Genomic DNA, 19,175 nt, shown 5'->3' on the forward strand with positions numbered 1-19,175 from the left:
AGTGTGTATAGGACCTTTCAGTAGTTACAGCAACCTGCTTGCCTTTGGTCAGAGTTTCCAGTGTTTTGGTTGATGCCCTAAAGACAGAAGGCTGAGAAGGATGGCCAAGGGTTTGAAATTTTACGCGTTCAGAGCAGCTGCCGGCATCCTGGAAATATTAGGGCTCTGGTTTATTTGCAACCCAGTGTTCCGTTTTCCCTTCTGTTTCTTTCCCCTGTGTGGTCCTGATCTGACGCCGGCGTCGGCGGTGGTCATAGCCCTGGGTGAGTTCTCTCAGGCTCAGTGGCCAGAGTTGGTCACTGTAACTGCCGTTTTAGACGACAGATGTAGCTCTGGTTTGCTGTAACCCAGATGTCACCGGGAGCCTCTTGAGTCCAGAAAGTGCTTGACGGTCCCCCTCCCCGCTTTACTGCCTACTAACGATGCTGCGCATGTGATCTAAACTCAGAACAGCTGTTTTCTGAAACAGAGCATTCCCAGCCGGGGGACCAGCTGTGACACTCATCCTCTCTCCAGGTTCTATAAGTGTTGGGGTGGCAGGGGGGAGGATAAGGCTGACCAGTCAGTTCCCGGGGTGAAGAGTGGTAGAAATCCTATAGATGTTGTTCTGGCCCAGCTCCTTCCCCTTGGTCCATCCCTTCTGACCACTGCAGTCCCCACTGTATTCCAGGCCCCTGGACCTGCCCTTTAAAGGCCAGGTGACCGCCCACCTCAGTCCCTCACCTGCAGGGAAGCCTCCTAAACCTGGGCACCTCCCCTCAGAGGCCACACTCTGAAAAGACAGCAGTGTGGCCCCTTGTGGGAGGCTGTGAAGAAGCTGGTTAGACTCTCCTCGGGGCAGTGCGAATGAGGTGTGGTGGTGATCAGGCGGTCAGTTTTAACCCAGGCTGCGGCCCTCTGAGGGCTCTGCTGGTAAACGGCAGGAGAGCATGATGAGAATCATGGGCGGGGCGGGGACAGAGCTGTCCTCAGATTCTAGGCTGTCTGAGCCTGGCCTCTAGGGCGTGCGGGTGGAAGAGGAAAAGGCGTAGAAGTACAGGGGGCTTCTTGTGGGGAAGGGGGGAGGAGGACGGGGACACGAGATGGTCAGCAGGAGGGCTCGGGGGAGGTCCTCATGGTGGAGCCGCCAGTCGAGGAGGTCCCTCAAAGCTGTGTGAGAGCTGGTTCAGTGAAGAGGGAAGGGGCCGGCAGTCCAGGCAGGGAGAGGCTGAAAGAGGAGAGGACTGTTTTTGGGTTGAGGTGCGGGTTAGCAGGACACGTCGCTATGGTGACAGGACAGGGTTTTTAGGGTTCCGCACCCAGACTGGCCAGGATCCATGACTGCTGCTTCCTGCCTGGGAGAAGCCACCCAGCGGGGACTGAAGGGTTCTATTCAGCAGTGTCTGCTGAGAAAGACTTGGTCCTTTTCCAAGGAAGGACGCTATCAGGACAACTGCAAAGAGAGTGGGGTAGAGCCTTAGGTAATCTGGTAGCTGCTGGGGAAACTTAGAAACACCAGGCGGTAGCCTCACCTCTGGCCTGAGGGACGGAGCGGCTCCCTGCTGCGGAGTTCAGCATGCTGCTGCCCCTGGCCTCCAGGCCCCCAGGGGCTGGGAGGCAGCTCCTCGGGCAGCCATCGGATGAGAGCGGTGGTTAGAACACGGAGAGAAGCCGGCTTCTCTGTTGCCAGCGAGGACTGGGCTGGGTGAGGGGTATTCCTCAGTCTTATGTGGATCCCGAGGACGCTTGCCTGTCCTGCCAGCGTGTCCAAGGTTAGGATGCCTGGTGAGGCACGATAGTGTAGTAATGGCATCTCCGGCCAGCGCTCCGTACTCTGCATGCGCCTCATCCGTAGGAGAGCTCTGTGAGGCTGGTACTGGTGAGGAGGTTTAGACTTGGTAGGTAGTGACTGCCCATATCGCCCATTGTGGACAGAGTGGGCCCAGTACCACTGAGGAGCAGGACAAGGCAGGGAGGAGCGCTGAAACGGAGCTGGGGTTGGTCGGGGCCGCACAGGGCGCGGTAACAAAGCTATGTCAGATGGAGGCTCCGTCTCTGGAGGAATACCACAGTGGGCAGGCCAGATGTGCTGGAGCGCGTTGGTACCCGGCTGGAGGACTCGGAAGCCTGACTCGGGGTCTGAGCTGCAGACATGCTGATGAACAGTCTAACCTTCCAGAAGGCGTGTCTCTCTGGAAGCCCCTAGGAACTAAAACTGGTTCTTGAATAGCATAAAGAGCTCTACTCCGTACTCTGTAATGGTCTATGTGGGAAAGAATCTTAAAAAAAAAAAAAGATACATGTATAAGTGATTTACTTTGCTGTATGGCAGAAATTAACACAACACTGTAAGTCAACTATACTCCAGTGAAAAATTTTTAAATTCTCATTGCAAGAAGAAATAAAAACTTTGGTTCTTGGAGCTGTGGGGAGTGGTTATTAGGGTGTAAACTACAACTTGATAGTATTGTAAAAATTTAGAGGCCAGAACCCTTTCCCAAAAAAAGATCTGCTTTTCACAGGGACTAGAAACTTGGGAAACTGAAGGTCTTGGGCTGAAAGACAGAAAGTGCTCAGTGGGGTCAAATACAAATCCAAGGGAAATAGGTCTGTAACTTTTGGTTAAAAGAAGGGGTTTCTGGTCTAATTCCAACCTGGACCAGAGGCCTCCATAGAGTTATATGTCACGTACTTTTGATGGACCAACAGTCTGTATAACAGAAGCTTTTTATTTTTCTAACTGAAATCTTACTGGTCAGAAGCTATTTAACTGTTTCTCTTCCCCCTGAAAACCCTCAGAGAAAGCGTCGTGGTGGGACAGTAAATTCTAGACAAGCCCAGAAGCGAACTCGGGAAACCACCTCCCCACCTGAGATGGCCTTGGAGGCAGAACCTATAGAGCTCGTGGAAAGCGGTAAGATTGCCAGGAACCCTGTGACCCTGGGCACCAGTTGGCAGCCATCGGCCTGGTGCAGGCCACGCAGCCTGTGGGCTCAGCTTCCTCATCTGAAACGGGATCAGGGGTGTGTGTGTGTGTGTATGAGGATAATGGCGTGTGTCTGTGTGAGGATAAAGGCATATGTGTGTGAGGATAATGGCATGTGTGTGTACACAGATAGTGTGTGTGTGTGTGTGTGTGTGTGTGTGTGTATAGGAGGGTAATGGCGTGTGCATATGTATGAGGGTAATGGCATGTGTGTTTATGAGGATAATAGCATATGTACACTTGTGGATAATGGTGTGTGTATGTATGAGGATAATGGCGTGTGTGTGTGCAGATAAAGGCATATATGTATGAGGATAATGTGTGTGTGAGGATAATGGCATGTGTGTGTACACAGATTGTGTGTGTGTGTATAGGAGGGTAATGGAGTGTGCGTATATATGAGGATAACGGTGTGCCTGTGTGTATGATGATAATGGGGTGTGTGTGTATGTGTGTGTATGAGGATAATGGGGTGTGTGTGCGTGGATAATGATAAGTCTATGTATATGGGGATAATGGTGTGCATGGATAATGGTGTGTGTGTGTGTGTGTAGGAGGATAATGGCATGTGTGCGTGCGTGGATAATGGGGTGTGTGTGTGTATGCGGATTATGGCATGTGTGTGAGGATAATTGTGCGTGTGGATGATGTTGTGTGTGCATGCGGATAATGAATGGTATGTGTGTATATAAGGATAATGGCATGTCTGTATGTGAGGATCATGGCGTGTGTGTGTGGATAATGGTGTGTGTGTGTGTATGAAGATAATGGCGTATGTGCACACGCAGATAAATGGCGTGTGTGTGTGTGAGGATAATGACGTGTGTGAACACATGAATGATGCGGCAGCTGTGTGTGTGTGTGTGTGTGGATCATGGCGTGTGTGAACACATGAATAATGGGGTGGCTGTGTGTGTGTGTATGTGTGGATCATGACGTGTGTGCGGATCATGGCGTGTGTGAACACATGAATAATGGGGTGGCTGTGTGTGTGTATGGATCATGGCGTGTGTGCGGATCATGGCGTATGTGAACACATGAATAATGGGGCGGCTGTGTGTGCGTGCAGATCATGGCGTGTGTGAACACATGAGTAATGGGGCGGCTGTGTGTGTGTGTGCAGATCATGGCGTGTGTGAACACATGAATAATGGGGTGGCTGTGTGTGTGTGTGCAGATGATGGCGTGTGTGAACACATGAATAATGGGGTGGCTGTGTGTGTGCGTGCAGATCATGGCGTGTGTGAACACATGAGTAATGGGGCGGCTGTGTGTGTGTGCGGATCATGGCGTGTGTGAACACGTGAATAATGGGGCGGCTGTGTGTGTGTGTGGATCATGGCGTGTGTGTGTGCAGTAGCTCTGTAGAGCTCTTCTAGCTCTGAAATGAGTTGGTGACATGGAACACTTGGAACTTGCTTGGCAGATGGCACTGTACAAGGTTCCGCTCAGTCACTGTGTTCGTAAGACCTGCGATCTCAGACTCACTGGTCACAAGGAAAGCCGGAGTGAGCCCGAGCTGCCCCTGGGCCTCACCAGCCGTCCTTTGAGGCTGCACAGCGTGGATGTGGACACTGTCTGGGTCCACCTTTTCTCTTTGAAGTTGTGTCTCAAATTACTTGGCCTCAGGAAGTACTCGGGTTTCTTCTCTCGTTCATTAGGACAGACAGTTGCCCCAGAAGGCAGACCTGTGTACAGACCTTCCTGGGTTGGAGGGCATTAGGTGCGGGCAGAGGCAGGTTGACTTCTTCCCCTCCGCTTGCCCTCTCAGGGGAGTGGCGGACGGCCTGTCAGGTCCCTCTGCTCTGCACACAGTAAGGTTGCTTTTATAATTACAAGGCATGAAAACTGACACTTGGAGAGAAGCGGCTGGCCTGAGGTCATGTCATGGCCCTTCAGGGAGTGAAGCCCTCCGCGTTGTCTCTATGGTCTCTGACCTCACTTCTGACGGACTTGTGCAGCCCTGGGCCACCCCGCTTCCCCTGCCCACCCCACCCAGCAGGTGCTCAGCCCACACGTGCTTCTTGAAGGGCTGAGACTCTCCAGCCTGGCTGAGGCCCACTGCTCTCCACTGTGGCATTTTCCGTCCTCGGTTAGCCTCACGCCCACATGCAGGACTCAATGCACAAGCTACCCTTTGGCATATTTTTTGTTGTTAGAACCCAGAATTGTGTTCACCAGAAAGAGAAACAGTTCTGTAAGTTGTGATAGATCCATTATGGACCGTTCTTTAAAAGAAATAAAATCATTTTGTATAATTTACGTTGGAATCTTTGATATATTATGGTTTTTATTCCTGTGAACTTTTTAATCCAGGAGAACAAAAATTTGAATATGTTAAATGTATTACAAGTCACATTCCCCAAATATTAACTATTATTTCTAGAACTTCTTCCCTCCTACTTTTTAATGTTACTAATAATAGAAACAAAGATGGTTGTAAATCTTTTCAGTTTATAGAAATGGAGGTTGTGCACTGCCAGACCTCAGTGCTGGTAACCGTTTGGCACACGTCCTTCCCACTTGGCCCGTGCGTGGGTTGACATGCACTGTATTCTTGGGCTCAAAGGCAAGTTGCAGGACAGGCTCAACCTCTCTTGGCAAGTTGGGGCTTTGGGGGGCCAGTGAGTAAACCGTTGTGGCCCAACCAAGTTGTGAAGCGCTGGCAGGCTGAGTGAGATGGAAGGGCAACTGATGAAGAGTGCAGCCTGTGCCGAGCCGAGCGCAGCCTGACCTGAGGTCGGGGAGCGGAGCTGTCAGACAGACCCGCCCCAGAGCCCGAGCCCAGCGCGCTTGGTCCCTTCCTGGCTGTGCACCCCCACCCACCCTGGGTGACCCGCTGCTTCTCCGCTGTGAATGAGCAGGGGTGGGGTGTGGAGGTCAGCAGTGGCAGCGTGACGCCCCGGGGAGGGGTGGTGTATTGGTTAAAACCACACAGTGGTGTTCAGAGCAGGACTCGGGGGTGGTCACTGCTTGCCCCTTTACCGCTGTGCTTTAGGGGTGTTAGTTTTGTTTAAGCCGTGTTCTGTTAGTTGTCATATTAATGAAACTGAGCGGTATGCCTTCACTTTCCCTCTAAAGCTTGTTAAAATGCTTTATTTTGAAGCGGGAGACGAAATAGTGGACCTCACCTGTGAATCTTTAGAGCCTGTGGTCGTCGACCTGACTCACAATGACTCTGTCGTGGTAAGTGGGGGAGCCTGAGCGTTGGCGCTCTCGGCGGTGGGCCCCTGGCTGGCACGTCTGAAGGCCTTGGTCACGGGTTACAGCACTCAAGGTGGAAAATGTTTCAGGAAAATCAATTCTTGTGACTTTATTGCTTTAATTAATCACAAGTGAGCCTCCTTTGCATAGCTGGTCTCTCGTTAGTCCCTGATTCCACCTTTAATACCAGCTGCATGACCTTGGGCAAGTTACTTAATCTCCTTCACTTGTCCATAAAATGAGGATAATGCCATCCATGTCAGTAGGGTACTGTGAGGATTAGAAGAATCCTGTGTTTGAGTGCCTGGCACCCAACGCCAGGCACTGTAAAGCCCAGTAAACGTGAGTTTACACCCTCTTGGCTGGTGGGAATGAGGATGTTCGCTGAACACTGCCGGGGGGTCTCGAGGCCTGGAAGCCGCTGCCGTGGAGCAGGCAGGCTCCCTGCACTGCCCGCTGGTGCCCGATGGTGCCATGGCTCCCAGATGGTGGAGCCTGGGAGCTGCTGGCCCCCCCGCCCCGCCCCAGGGCACCCGCCTGCCCCTGCGTGGCCTCCAGGAAGGAGACCTGCTCAGGGATGGGGAAGCCGTTCCCGCAGCCCAGCTCCCCCAAGCAGGGCGCCTCCCCGGGTGGGGCTGGGAGTCTGCTCGGCCCGCCCGTGTTCTGAGGGTGCCCTTGTGTCTCAGAATGCTGCTGATAGAGGGCGCAGGTGTGCGGAGTGGAGGCAGACCCATGTGAGGGGGCAGTAGGGGTGGTGCTGCTGAGGACTGGTTTTCCGGGGCAGGTGGAGGTTGCTCGGAGCCGAGTCTCCCCTCGGTCTAGGGGCCCATGGTCTTGGGGCTATCCTGGCTGTGCTTAGAACCTCAGGGTTACACCAAGGAGCTTCGAGCCTTCAAAAGAAGCAAGAGTGTGAGGACAGGGAACTGACCCGACCAAGAGATTTACACTCTGGGCCCAGTTTGAAACTGCTGGGCTGTCTGGCTGTGTGTCCGTCCGTCTCATTCTGCCCCCACCCCCCCAAAGGCCAGGCAGCTGCTCCTGCTGAGCCTGTCAGCTGTCCCAGCACTGGGGACACCGCTCCTGAGCAGGAGGCAGTCATTTCCCTGGAGATAAGTCTTAGTGGCTTAGCTGTCCGTGGTCCCCGCTGGGCCTGTGAGTGTTTTCTGAGGCGCATACATCCAGCTTTGCTGCTGTTCCTGGCAAGCTCCCTGAGGTTCTGAGAAGACAGCTGAGTCTGGCACCTGGGCTGACGCCTGCAGCTCCGTTGCTGATTGACACTTCAGAGTGCCGCCAGTCCTTCTTGCCCCCAGCACTTGGTGTCCACCTGTAGTGTGCCAGGCCCTGGGGAGATGGCCAGGATTCTGCCCGCAAGGGGACGCCGATGGCTGCTGCTGAGTGACAAGCCAGCGTCGTCATACCCCTTCTGCGCCCTGGTTCTGTTCTGATGGTTGCTCTGCCTGCCTGCGTGGGCTGCTTTTCTGAGTGCTCTAGCCTCCTCCTATGTCCCCGGCTGTGGAGAGTCACTGGGAGACACTGGACAGGAAAGCTGGCACTGGGGGCGGTGGGGAGCCTGGGCAGGTGGTTGGGTGGAGGGGAGACCAGCCTGAGAAGCAGGGGTCCTGGGTTCTGGTGGAGGATTCCCCTCCCTGTGGCCTCAGTGTTCCCAGATATAGAATAATTGGGATTTGATAGCATCCCTTTTAGTCTAATCGTTCTTCATTTTTTGTTGATAATTATTTTAACAAGTCCAAACGCCAGTTTTAAAATTTACAGTGAGAAGTATATCTAGGCTGAAATTCTCACTAAGCAGATCCACTTGGAATACCTAGTAATATTACCGACTCAAGACGAGGGGCCTCTATTAGAGGGGTTACAAGTTTAGGGTTACCTCAGATGCCACATTCAGGAGAGTGAAATGATTGTGTTGTTTCCCAGATTGGGGTAATCTTACCAGCCCCCCAGAATCCAGGGGGTAGACTAAGTGTACTACTTGGACCCTGTCTGGGAGTAGCTTGGCATCTTTACACCCCAGGACCACGGTAGAACTTTGGTGAACCCTCTTAAGACTGAAGGAGAAACCAGACTATTTCTCCAGGGTGTGTGTTCCCTCGGCGGTTGCTGGGCAGTGAGCCCCGTCTTACAGAGAGGCCACTCCCACCCAGGCTCCCCCCACTGCCCTCTAGCCCGTCTGCTGTTGCCGGGGTCTCCCGTGAGCTTTCTGTGTGTTCTCCCCGTGACCGGCGGGGTCCAGTGCCTTGTCATGCTTAGTGGGGGCTCGTTTTCCTCTTTGGTGTGTTGCCTGTTGGGAGTTTTTTTTTTTTTTTTAAACTGAATCTTTGCTCATTTTTCCTTGTGACTGCCTGCCTTGTCTCATTTTTTTAATAAATTTCTAAATATGAGCCTGCCATTAGTTGTGTATTGAATCTTCTATTCAGAGGCTTGTCTTTTCTCTCTTTTGTTTATATACAAAGGGTCTTAACATAGTTGAATTTATCAACTTTGTTAATGAAAATCCTGTACCATAAAAATTTGTTCCTATATTCCAAAAGTATTACTGTTTCACATTTCACATTTAGGTTTATAATCCATTTGAATTGTGTATAGTTTGAGATAAGATTAGATACCTCTTAGTAACGAGATGATTGGATGGCATCACCGACTCAATGGGCATGAGTTTGAGCAAGCTCTGGGAGACGGTGAAGGACAGGGAAGCCTGGCATGTTGCTCTCCATGGGGTCGCAAAGAGCTGGACCCGACTGAGCAACTGAACACCAAGATTAGATACTTCACAGTAAACTTTATACCCTGGAGTAATTTTGCAGGTCTTTTGTTAGGAGATTTATTCCTAGGTATGTAGTATTTTAGGATGCTATAAATGGTTGTTTATTTTTTATTTTATTTTTTTTTAATAAATGGTGTTTAAATTTTTCATTTTTAATTTTGATTTGCTAATATAAAGAAATACAATTGATTTTTCTTTTTTAACAATTCTTAATCTGTAAATCTTCTGAATTTTTGTGTATATGGAACAAGTTTTGGTTCTTCTCGATTTTTTTTTTTTTTCTTGGCCTTAACACATTGGCTAAAAAATTCATTATTGGCTGAGTAAAAACAGTGACAGTCATGGACTTTCTTGTTTCATTCAAAATCTGAAAGAGTCCTTTCAGTTCTACCATTAAATAGGACCTCTGCTATAAGGCTTTTGGGTTTGTCGATACCCTTACCAGAGTGGAGAAGTTTCTCTTTTTCATGTTTGGCTATAAGTTTCATCTTGAATCAGTGTTGAAATTTAAGTCTCATCTAATGATGATTTTTTTCCCGTTTCATAGGTTGAAGTGGAAAATTACATTGGTTTCTAGTGTTAAACCACTTAAGCATTGTGGTTGTAACATAATTTTTTTTTCTATGTTGCTAGACTCAGTTTGCCAATATTTTATATATAATTTTTGCCACAATTTTTGTGAGTTAAGATTGATGGTAATTTTTCTTTATAAAGTTCTGGTATCAGAGTTTTGGTATCTTTATAAAGTGATTTGGGGACCTTTTTTGCTGTTCTTCAGAAGATTTTGTGAGATTGGGACTATTCCTTCTTTGAATAGTTGATAGAACTCTACAGAGAAAGTACTTCAGTTCAGTTGCTCAGTCGTGTCCAGGGCTTTACTACCCCATGGACTGCAGCACGCCAGGCTTCCCTGTCCGTCACCAACTCCTGGAGCTTGCTTAAACTAATGTCCATCGAGTCAGTGATGGCATCCAACCATCTCATCCTCTGTCGTCCCCTTCTCCTCCCGTCTTCAATCTAAAAGACCCAGCATCAGGGTCTTTTTCAGTGAGTTAGTTCTTCACATCAGGTGGCCACAAGTATTGGAGTTTCAGCTTCAGCATCAGTCCTTCCAATGAATATTCAGGACTGATTTCCTTTAGGATTGACTGGTTGGATGTCCTTGCAGTCCAAGGGACTCTCAAGAGTCTTCTCCAGCACCACAGTTCAAAAGCATCAATTCTTTGGTGCTCAGCTTTCTTTATAGTCCAACTCTCACATCCATACATGACTACTAGAAAAACCATAGCTGTGACTAGATGGACCTTTGTTAGCAAAGTAATGTCTTTGCTTTTTAATATGCCTTTTAGGTTTGTCATAGCTTTTCTTTCAAGGAGTAAGCGTCTTTTAATTTCATGGCTGCAGTCATTTGCAGTGATTTTGGAGCCCAAAAAAATAAAGTTTGTCAATGTTTGCCATGAAGTGATGGGACCAGATGCCATGATTTTAGTTTTCTGAATGTTGAGTTTTAAGCCAGCTTTTTCACTCTCTCACTGTCCTCAAGAGGCTCTTCAGTTCCTTTTCACTTTCTGCCATGAGGGTGGTGTCATCTGCATATTTGAGTTTATTGATATTTCTGCCAGCAATCTTGATTCCAGCTTGTGCTTCATCCAGCCTGGCATGTCACATGATGTACTCTGCATATAAGTTGAATAAGCACTTTGACACTATACAGCCTTGACGTACTCCTTTCCCAATTTGGAACCAGTCCATGCCAGTTCTAACTGTTGCTTCTTGACCTGCATACAGGTTTCTCAGGAGGCAGGTAAGGTGGTCTGATAGTCCCATCTCTTGAAGAATTTTCCATAGTTTGTTGTGATCTACACAGTCAAAGGCTTTGGCACGATCAGTAAAGCAGAAGTAGCGTTTTAGTGGGTTTTGGTAATTATTGGGGCTTTTCTGGGGGCTGAGACGATAAAGATGCTGCCTGCAGTGCAGGAGGTCCAGTTTTGGTTCCTGAGTCAGGAAGGTCCCCTGGAGGAGGGCATGGCACCGCACTCCAGTACCCTTGCCTGGAGAACCCCGTGGACAGAGGAGCCTGGTGGGCTGCAGTCCACACCATGGAAGAGAGTCGGACATGACTGAGCAACTACACCTTCACGCTTTGGCAATTATCGGGCTTCCCTGGTGGCTCAGATGGCAAAGAATCTGCCTGCAATGCAATAGACCTGGGTTCAATCCCTGGGTCAGGAAGATTTCCCTGGAGAAGGAAAGGGCAACCCACTCCAGTATTCTTGTCTAAAGAATCCCATTGACAGGGAGCCTGTTGGGATACAGTTCATGGGGTCGCAAAGAGTTGAACACAACTGGTCAGCTTTCACTTTTCATTTCACTGTGTTAATTATACTTTGTAGGAATTTGTTGATTTCATCTAAAATTTTCATTTTTATTGGCATAAATTTGTAATGTCTTCAGTTCTGTGGAATCTGTAGTGATGTCTCATTTCTGATACTGGTTATTTGTGTTTTCCGTGTTTTTTTTTTTTTTTTTTAAGAGTTTTATTAGATCTTTCAAAGAACCAACTTTTAACTTTGTGTATCCTTTTTCTTATAAGTTTGTTTTCATTCATTGGTTTTTCCTTTCTTTGAGTTATTTTGCTAATTTTCATCATTTCTTTTCTAATATATTAATTAAAGATTATATTATCTTTGGCTATAGCCTACAAATTGTGTTTATGGCAGAAAGTGAAGAGGAACTAAAAAGCCTCTTGATCAAAGTGAAAGAGGAGATTGAAAAAGTTGGCTTAAAGCTCAACATTCAGAAAACTAAGATCATGGCATCTGGTCCCATCACTTCATGGGAAATAGATGGGAAACAGTGGAAACAGTGTCAGACTTTATTTTGGGGGGCTCCAAAACCACTGCAGATGGTGATTGCAGCCATGAAATTAAAAGACGCTTACTGCTTGGAAGGAAAGTTATGACCAACCTAGATAGCATATTAAAAAGCAGAGACATTACTTTGCCAACAAAGGTCCGTCTAGTCAAGACTGTGGTTTTTCCAGTGGTCATGTATGGATGTGAGAGTTGGACTGTGAAGAAAGCTGAGCACCGAAAAATTGATGCTTTTGAACTGTGGTGTTGGAGAAGACTCTTGAGAGTCCCTTGGACTGCAACGAGATCCAAGCAGTCCATCCTAAAGGAGATCAGTCCTGGGTGTTCACTGGAAGGACTGACGCTGAAGCTGAAACTCCAGTACTTTATCCACGTCATGTGAAGAGTTGACTCATTGGAAAAGACCCTGATGCTGGGAGGGATTGGGAGCAGGAGAAGGGGACGACAGAGGATGAGATGGCTGAATGGCATCACTGACTCGATGCGCGTGAGTTTGAGTAAGCGCGAGTTTGTGATGGACAGGGAGGCCTGGCGTGCTGTGATTCATGGGGTCGCAAAGAGTCAGACACAACTGAGCGACTGAACTGAACAAATTATGTTATTGTCCATCAGCTAGGAGGTGACTCAGGGTCACAGGAAGGGCATGGAGCTGGGAGGCCAGGCTGTGGGTCCATTCTTTTTTGTCTTTTGGGCAAGAAGTCTTACCTCCAAACTCTTCTTCCATTGAACATGGGGACATAGTCATCACCAGTGAAGGGAGCTCTCTGGCCACCATGTATTCATTAGTTTTTCAGTCACTAAGTGTTGTCTGACTCCTCGCGACCCCATGGACTGCAGCACGCCAGGCTCCTCTGTCCTCCACTGCCTCCCTGAGTTTGCTCAAACTCATCCATTGAGTCGGTGATGCCATCCAACCTCCATCTTCTGTCGTCCTCTTCTCCTTCTGCCCTCAATCTTTCCCAGCATGAGGGTTGTTTCCAATGAGTCAGCTCTTTGCACTAAGTGGCCAAAGTATTGGCACTTCATCAGTCCTTCCAGTGAATATTCAGGACTGATTTCCTTTAGTATTGACTAGTTTGATCTCTTTGCAGTCCAAGAGACTTTGAAGAGTCTTCTCCAACACCACAGTTCAAAAGCATCATACTCTTTGGTGCTCAGCCTTCTTTATGGTTCAACTTTCACATCCATACATGACTACTGGAAAAATCATGGCTTTGATTATACAGACCTTTGTTGGCAAAGTGATATCTCTGCTTTCCATATGGTTTTTTGTTTACTTTGCTCAGATCCATCAGAGAAAGTACTGTTTATGGCAGCTGTAGGGTTAGAAATATATTTCTTAAATTACAAGACTTGAAAGTTGAAATGACTCCTTGATCCATGGGCTGCAGGATGTTGTGTTACTCGGCAAGAAAACAGCATTTGTCTCGTTGTTCATCTCCATCAGAGCTCTTGGATGATCAGGTTCATTGTCAGTGAGAGGGAATGTTTTGAACGAAATCTTTTTCTGAGCAGTATGTGTCAGTTTAAGATGGTCAGTAAATGATGTGGTGACGAGATGTGCTGCCATTCAGGCTTTGTTGTTCTGTTTACGGCACACAGGCAGAGTGGGTTGATTTAGCACCATTCTTAGGGGCTGTAGAGTTTTTGGAATGGTAAACGAGCATTGACTTCAACCAGCTATTTACGCTTCTAATGAGGGAGTCAGTCTGTCCTTCGAAGCTTTGAAGCCAGGCATTGACTTCTCTAGCTACGAAAGTCCTGAATGGCCTCTCCTTCCAATAGAGGCTTTGTCTACACTGAAAACCTGTTGTCTAGTGTAGCCACCCACATTAGTGATCTTGGCTGGCTCTTTTGGGTAACTTGTTGCAGCTTCTACATCAGCAGTTGCGGCTTCACCTTTGCACTCTGATGCGCCAGAGACAGCATCTTTCCTTTGACCTTGGGATCCAGCCCCTGCCAGCTTCATACTTTGTGCAGCTTCCTCCCCTCTCTCCGTTCTCACGGAATTGAAGAGGTTGGGGCCTTGCTCTGCCTTGGGCTTTGGTTTATGGAAACACTGTGGCTGGTTGGATCTTCCGTCCAGGCCAACTCCGACTTTCACCCCGTCAGCAGTAAGCCTGTTCACTTTCTTATCGTTGTGCATTCACTGGAGGAGCACTTCACATTTCCTTGAGGAACTTTTCCTTTGCATTCACAAGCTAGCTAACTGTGCAGAAGGCCTAGCTTTTGGCCTGTCTTAACCTTTGAAGTGCCTTCCTCACTAAGCTTTGTAATTTCTAGGTTGGGATTTAAAGTGAGATATGCAGCTCTTTCGCTTCAACACTGCAAGGCTGTTGTAAGGTGACTGATTGGCCTAATTTCAGTATTGTTGTGTCTAGGGTGTAGGGAGGCTCAAGAAGAGGGAGGGAGTCATGCGACAGTTGGTCTCTGGAACAGTCAGAGTATATATTTATCACTTAAGCTCATCATCTTATATTGGTGAGGTTCGTGATGCCCCAAAACAATTAGGGTAGTTACATCAGAAATCACTGATTAGATAGAGCCATGATGAATATAGCAACAATGAAAAAGTTTGAGATATTGTGAGAATTACTGGATGGCGACACAGACACGAGGTGAGCAGATGCTGTTGGGAACAGTGGGAGCAGCAGGGCTGCCGGGGACTTCAGCGTGTCAGAACCACAGTGCGTGCGAAGCGTGAGGAGGCCGCTGGGCCTGGAGCCCGGCCCTGGGCTGGTGGGTCCTCCCTGCTGGCCTCTGCCCGCCTCCAGCACAGGGCCAGGTTGGTCTCAGTCCGTGGCGTGTGCTGCTCTCAGGGTCCCTGCCTGACCACCTCTGGTCGGTAAAGCACGAAGCCTGCAAAGCCTTCTCCCAGTGAGGCCCCGTCTCTGGCAGTAGCCTGTGTGGCGGGTGGTGGGCTGCGGGCCCCTGGTGCCCTTGGCGGTGTGGCCCTGGGGCCTCTGTTTGAGAAGGGGCTGTGGGCGGCTCCGGGACGGTGAGCGGCCCGCCCGCCCACGCAGCTCTGGGGCCCTCAGCACCGGGCGCCAGGCTCGGCCGCTCCAGGCCTGGCTGCTCCCCTGAGGGTCCCGCGTGGGAGCCAGACGTGCCGGCCTGATTGTGGAAGAGCGTTAGAGAGTGCAGAACATCCTATGTCAAGTTAACGGTGTCTTTCTCTTCTGTTTTTCTCCTGTTTCCAAGATTGTTGAAGGTGAGTGGTCTCCCTCCTTCCTTGGGTTTGGCCGAGGGCGGGAACACCCCCTGGGGCAGCCCTGCCTGCTGCGGGGACTCACCCCGCCTCTGCTCGCAGCAGGGTTGGGGGCTCCTCCTGGGAAGACGGGGGGCTGGTCCCGAGGTGGGTGGGGCTGAGAGGCCCTTCCTTAAACGAGGACTCGAACCTTAGAGAGGAGGCGGCCAAGGAGGAACGGCAGGCGGCTGCGCCAGGACCACGCTGATAGCTGTGTAGTGAGCAGTGACGAGGAGGAGCTGGCCCGGGACAAGGACGTGTATGTGACCACCCACTCCCCCAGAAGCGCCAGGGAAGAGGCAGCTGTGGGCCTCAGGTACCAGGGGCCGTGCTGGGGGCAGGCTGTCTGCCAAGCAGCCTCTGGACACATGGGCCCTTGTCCCCGGAGTGAGGATCCCTTCTTTCTCCAGTTTCTAGTGAAGAGGTTGGGCGGAGGCAGGGTGTTAGAAATCCCGGCCCCTCGGCAAATGCTTCAATCCTGGGCTCAGAAAGGGCTTATTGAAGCGTCTGGGTGGCGGGCGGATCCCAGGCTGGGCTCCACTGTTCCCCCTGTGACCTGACCAGGCACCACCAGGGTGTGAGAGTAGCTGAGGGTGAGCCCCAGCACCCCCGCCTCCTGCAGCAGGAATGCTTGGAGGAAGGGGGTGCTCGGCCAGCCCCTGCCCAGACAGGGAGGCTGCAAGGGGGACTCCCGTTGTCTGCACTTTCTCTTGCCCTCTCTTCCCCCCTTTCTCCAAGGACCCCTGTGCCATGGGACTGCCAACCTCCCAAGTGCCTGGGCTGTGGCACTTGGGCATGAGGGTGTGAGGAGGGGGCATGGGCGGCTTAGATGGAGCCACGTAACGTTAGGAACTGACCATCTGGCTTGCTTTCCTGACGTGAGCTCTGTGCTTCTAGGCCCTCTGGCACCGTCAGTTGCCCCATCTGCATGGACGGGTACTCGGAGGTAAGCAGGCTCACTACGTCTTCCCTGGTCCTGGCCTCAGGCTGCTTCAGTCAGGGAATGAGACGAGCGCTTCTCGGGTGGGCTTGGACGCCTGTCTTGCAGTCATGCCGGGGCTGGCACATGGCGTGGTGCACATCTGTGGAGGGAGGCCATGCCATCTCTTTGGGCCGCACAGTCTTGGACTCTGGCCCCTTCATTCCCTGCACTGCCCTGTGCCAGCCCTGTGTGTTCCCCGCCCGGCCTCAGCAGACGCTGCGAGTGTTTTCCGTGGCCCTGGGTCCTCTGGCTCTGCCCTACTGCTGCCTGGGGTTCCTCGAGCCCCAGGGCTTCACCTTGGGCTCTCACTGCCCGAGGTTGGCTCCTGCCTGTTTTTTGGCCTCAGAGATGCCGCCCGTACCTTCCGGAGCCTCAGAGGAGCATCCTTAGTTCTCCAGACCCCCTTCTCTGCTTTCCTGCTGCAGCCCCTGGCCCCTCCCCGCTCATTCGTCATCTTAGGAACAGGCGGGAGTGGACGCTGGGGCTCTGGCTGCTCCAGTACGAGACGTGACCTGAAGGCTGTTTGTATGTTTTCCAGATTGTGCAGAATGGACGTCTCATTGTTTCTACAGAGTGTGGCCACGTCTTCTGTAGCCAGTGCCTCCGTGATTCCCTGAAGAATGCTAACACTTGCCCAACTTGCAGGAAAAAGATGAGCCACAAACGGTACCACCCCATTTACATATGAAGTGCCGAGAGTTGCTCAGGAGAGACAAGTGGACACAGCCTGGCGGGCTCTCTGTGCGCCTTACGTGGCTCGTCTGCCTCCCGTTTCTTGAGCTCAAAAAGACTTTCAGAATCAACGTCCAGTATGTAAACTGCTCTCTTATTTCCAACCCCATCTTAGATCCTTTTGTTACCTCTAGTTGGATGCCGTGGAGCTGGAGCCAGGCCCCTCCCAGCCGGTCGACATCTCCTGGGTAGTCTGGTTCCAGGGTAGGAGAGAGGGAGTCAGGCATGCTGGAAATGAGAAGCATGGTTCTAGCCTCTTTCAGAAGCTGCCCGTTTGCCAAGAAGTTTTCCCTGTTTGGAGAGTTTGTCCCATCTTCCTCCTGGTGGTGTCGTGGAGCACCAGCCCTGGTCAGAGAGCATGCAGGTCCGCCCAGCTCTCCTGGGCATGCTACCTCGTCCCAGGCATCTGCCCACTGCAGTGACAAGCCACACATGGTCCATCCAGTCTGAGGATCCCAGAAGCAAGCGTGGCCCCGGAAAGACCAACCACTGGACTGTGTTTTCCATCCCTTGTGATTTAGAGGCCACCCATGAGTCCACCTACATCGATGTCAGAGGTTCCTGCAGATCACCAAGGCCTTGGCAGGGCAATCCCTAGTTTTCTAAGAACGAAATGTGCAATAAAGCCCGTTCTTTGCCTCCTTTTCAGCAGCCCAGGAGATGTAGCACTCTCAGTGTCCTTGGGGGGCCTCGTGTCACCTGCAGAGCAGTGCCTGTGTTGCCCCGTCCTGCTCACCACCTGTTCTCAGGACCTGGACCCGCGCCCGAGCTCACCTGGCGTAGGAGTCACAGTGGGGCAGGCACGTGGCCGGGCGTCCTCTTTTCTGATAAAAATCATCCCGTGTTTACCATAGGCCCTCTGGTCCTCAGTTCCCACTGCCTAATGTCTACTCAAGCATAGACCCAGGCGGCGGTGGCAGTAATTGTGGCCTTATCAGCTGCCCACGTCCATCCTGTTGGCCAAGTCACAGCCACCTGCGAGTCAAAGCTCGGCTCTCCAGACTCAAGCTGGGCACCACCACCCCCGCAACTGACGTTCATTGCAGAAGCTGCTCTTCTGGCCACTGGGCCTTGATCCTTTGGGCTTCGATTGCTCCTTAGATTTTGGTGGCAAAGTTCTGTGGCCCCTCCTCCCCAGGGGCCCAGATAACACCCTTCTGCTCAACTCCAGGTGTGAGAGCCTCTGGTCCTCAAGGAGGTGGCAGAGTGGCCCAGGGGTGGCTCCCGGGGGAGAAGCCCTGCAGAGCCTGCCGCCTGCACCTCCACACCCTCCTTCCTCAGAGGGCTTCAAGCCAAACCCACAGCCTTCCGTGTGAAACAGCTTCAAGATGGAAGGGGGTCTCCTCTGGCGTTGCTAGCAATAACTGACCTTCAGTTTTTCCTTCTGGAGGAGCAGGGACTCAGCACAGAATTCACTTTAAACAGGGCCGAAGGAGTGTCCCTCCTCTGTGAAAGGAAAATTCATGCTTCATTCTGACTTTATAACTGTTTGGCTCACTTCCAGTTGGTTTGATAAAAGTACTATTTTCTCCTTATAGTCGAGGAAGGCAGGATATCAGTTCTCGTCAGCGTGACGGGCACTGTCGGCCCTTTGAGTAGACACAGTGTCCCCATGAAGTTCCTTCAGGGCTTCATGGAACACTCCTTTTTTTTTTCTTTTTTTTTTTTTTAAATGTTCTAACAATACCCAGACTTCAGAAGCCAGGACAACCATACAGCCAAAATCTCTTACACTTTATGCTTAAGGACAAATGGTTGATCATAAAAGTTGTGTTCCTTCATACTAAACTGGGGGAAAATGTTTAGTTTCTACTATTCAGAAATTGCAAAATAGGAAAAGTTGATATGGAAAAATCCCTTTCTCTCCCTCAGTGTACATAGTTCAGATCTTTCTTTGTTCCGTTTATAAACTTTATCCATGTCTGTCAGTCTGTTTTTGACTTCTCTGCTAGTGTTACAGGTGAAAATAAATCATTAACTTGAACCAGGTACCTTTTTCGTGCATTCATTTACTCATCGGGATCCATTTCACCTCTCAGCCCACACCCATGCCCAAGGTACATGATTCCTGTCTGCCTCCAGCTGTGTGTATCTTGGGGCACACATGTGTGGGAAGGTGGCTTGGTCATGTACCAGCTTAGACGCCAGCAGGTAAGAGGTCACTCTTGGTCGGAGCCGTGAGTCGAGCAGAATTTTAACTTCAGCCCCTAAGTGAGGTTGACTGCGGGTTGTCTGCTCCGACTTGCCAGTGCCAGCCCAGGAGTGGAGCTCTGAGCAGTGTGGACCTAGTGCACCAGCCACCATACATGGTTTGTCCTCCATGTGGGAAAGGGGACCCAGGAGGGCATGGCGTGCCTGTGAGTGCCTTGGGAAAGCTGAAAGGATGGATG

At 50.6% G+C, this 19,175-nt stretch overlaps 1 protein-coding gene across 3 annotated transcripts in view; it reads left to right on the top strand.

The window, feature by feature from the left end:
• RNF4 (ring finger protein 4) overlaps window positions 1–18,774 on the top strand; it is a 32,833-nt gene extending 14,059 nt beyond the window's left edge. For 2 of the 3 annotated variants that reach the window (XM_043906003.1, XM_043906002.1), the window contains exons 3-8: window positions 2,779–2,893; window positions 6,072–6,151; window positions 15,026–15,035; window positions 15,228–15,387; window positions 15,969–16,017; window positions 16,592–18,774. In XM_043906003.1, the coding sequence (XP_043761938.1) occupies window positions 2,779–2,893; window positions 6,072–6,151; window positions 15,026–15,035; window positions 15,228–15,387; window positions 15,969–16,017; window positions 16,592–16,741 (564 nt within the window). In that variant the 3' untranslated portion in view covers window positions 16,742–18,774. The remainder of the gene's footprint in view (window positions 1–2,778; window positions 2,894–6,071; window positions 6,152–15,025; window positions 15,036–15,227; window positions 15,388–15,968; window positions 16,018–16,591) is intronic. The other variant, XM_043906004.1, reaches the window with a different exon arrangement.
• Window positions 18,775–19,175: the final 401 nt, after the last annotated feature.

The sequence above is a fragment of the Cervus elaphus genome, chromosome 6, assembly GCF_910594005.1.
Source record: "Cervus elaphus chromosome 6, mCerEla1.1, whole genome shotgun sequence".
Classification (NCBI taxonomy): Eukaryota; Metazoa; Chordata; class Mammalia; order Artiodactyla; family Cervidae; genus Cervus; species Cervus elaphus.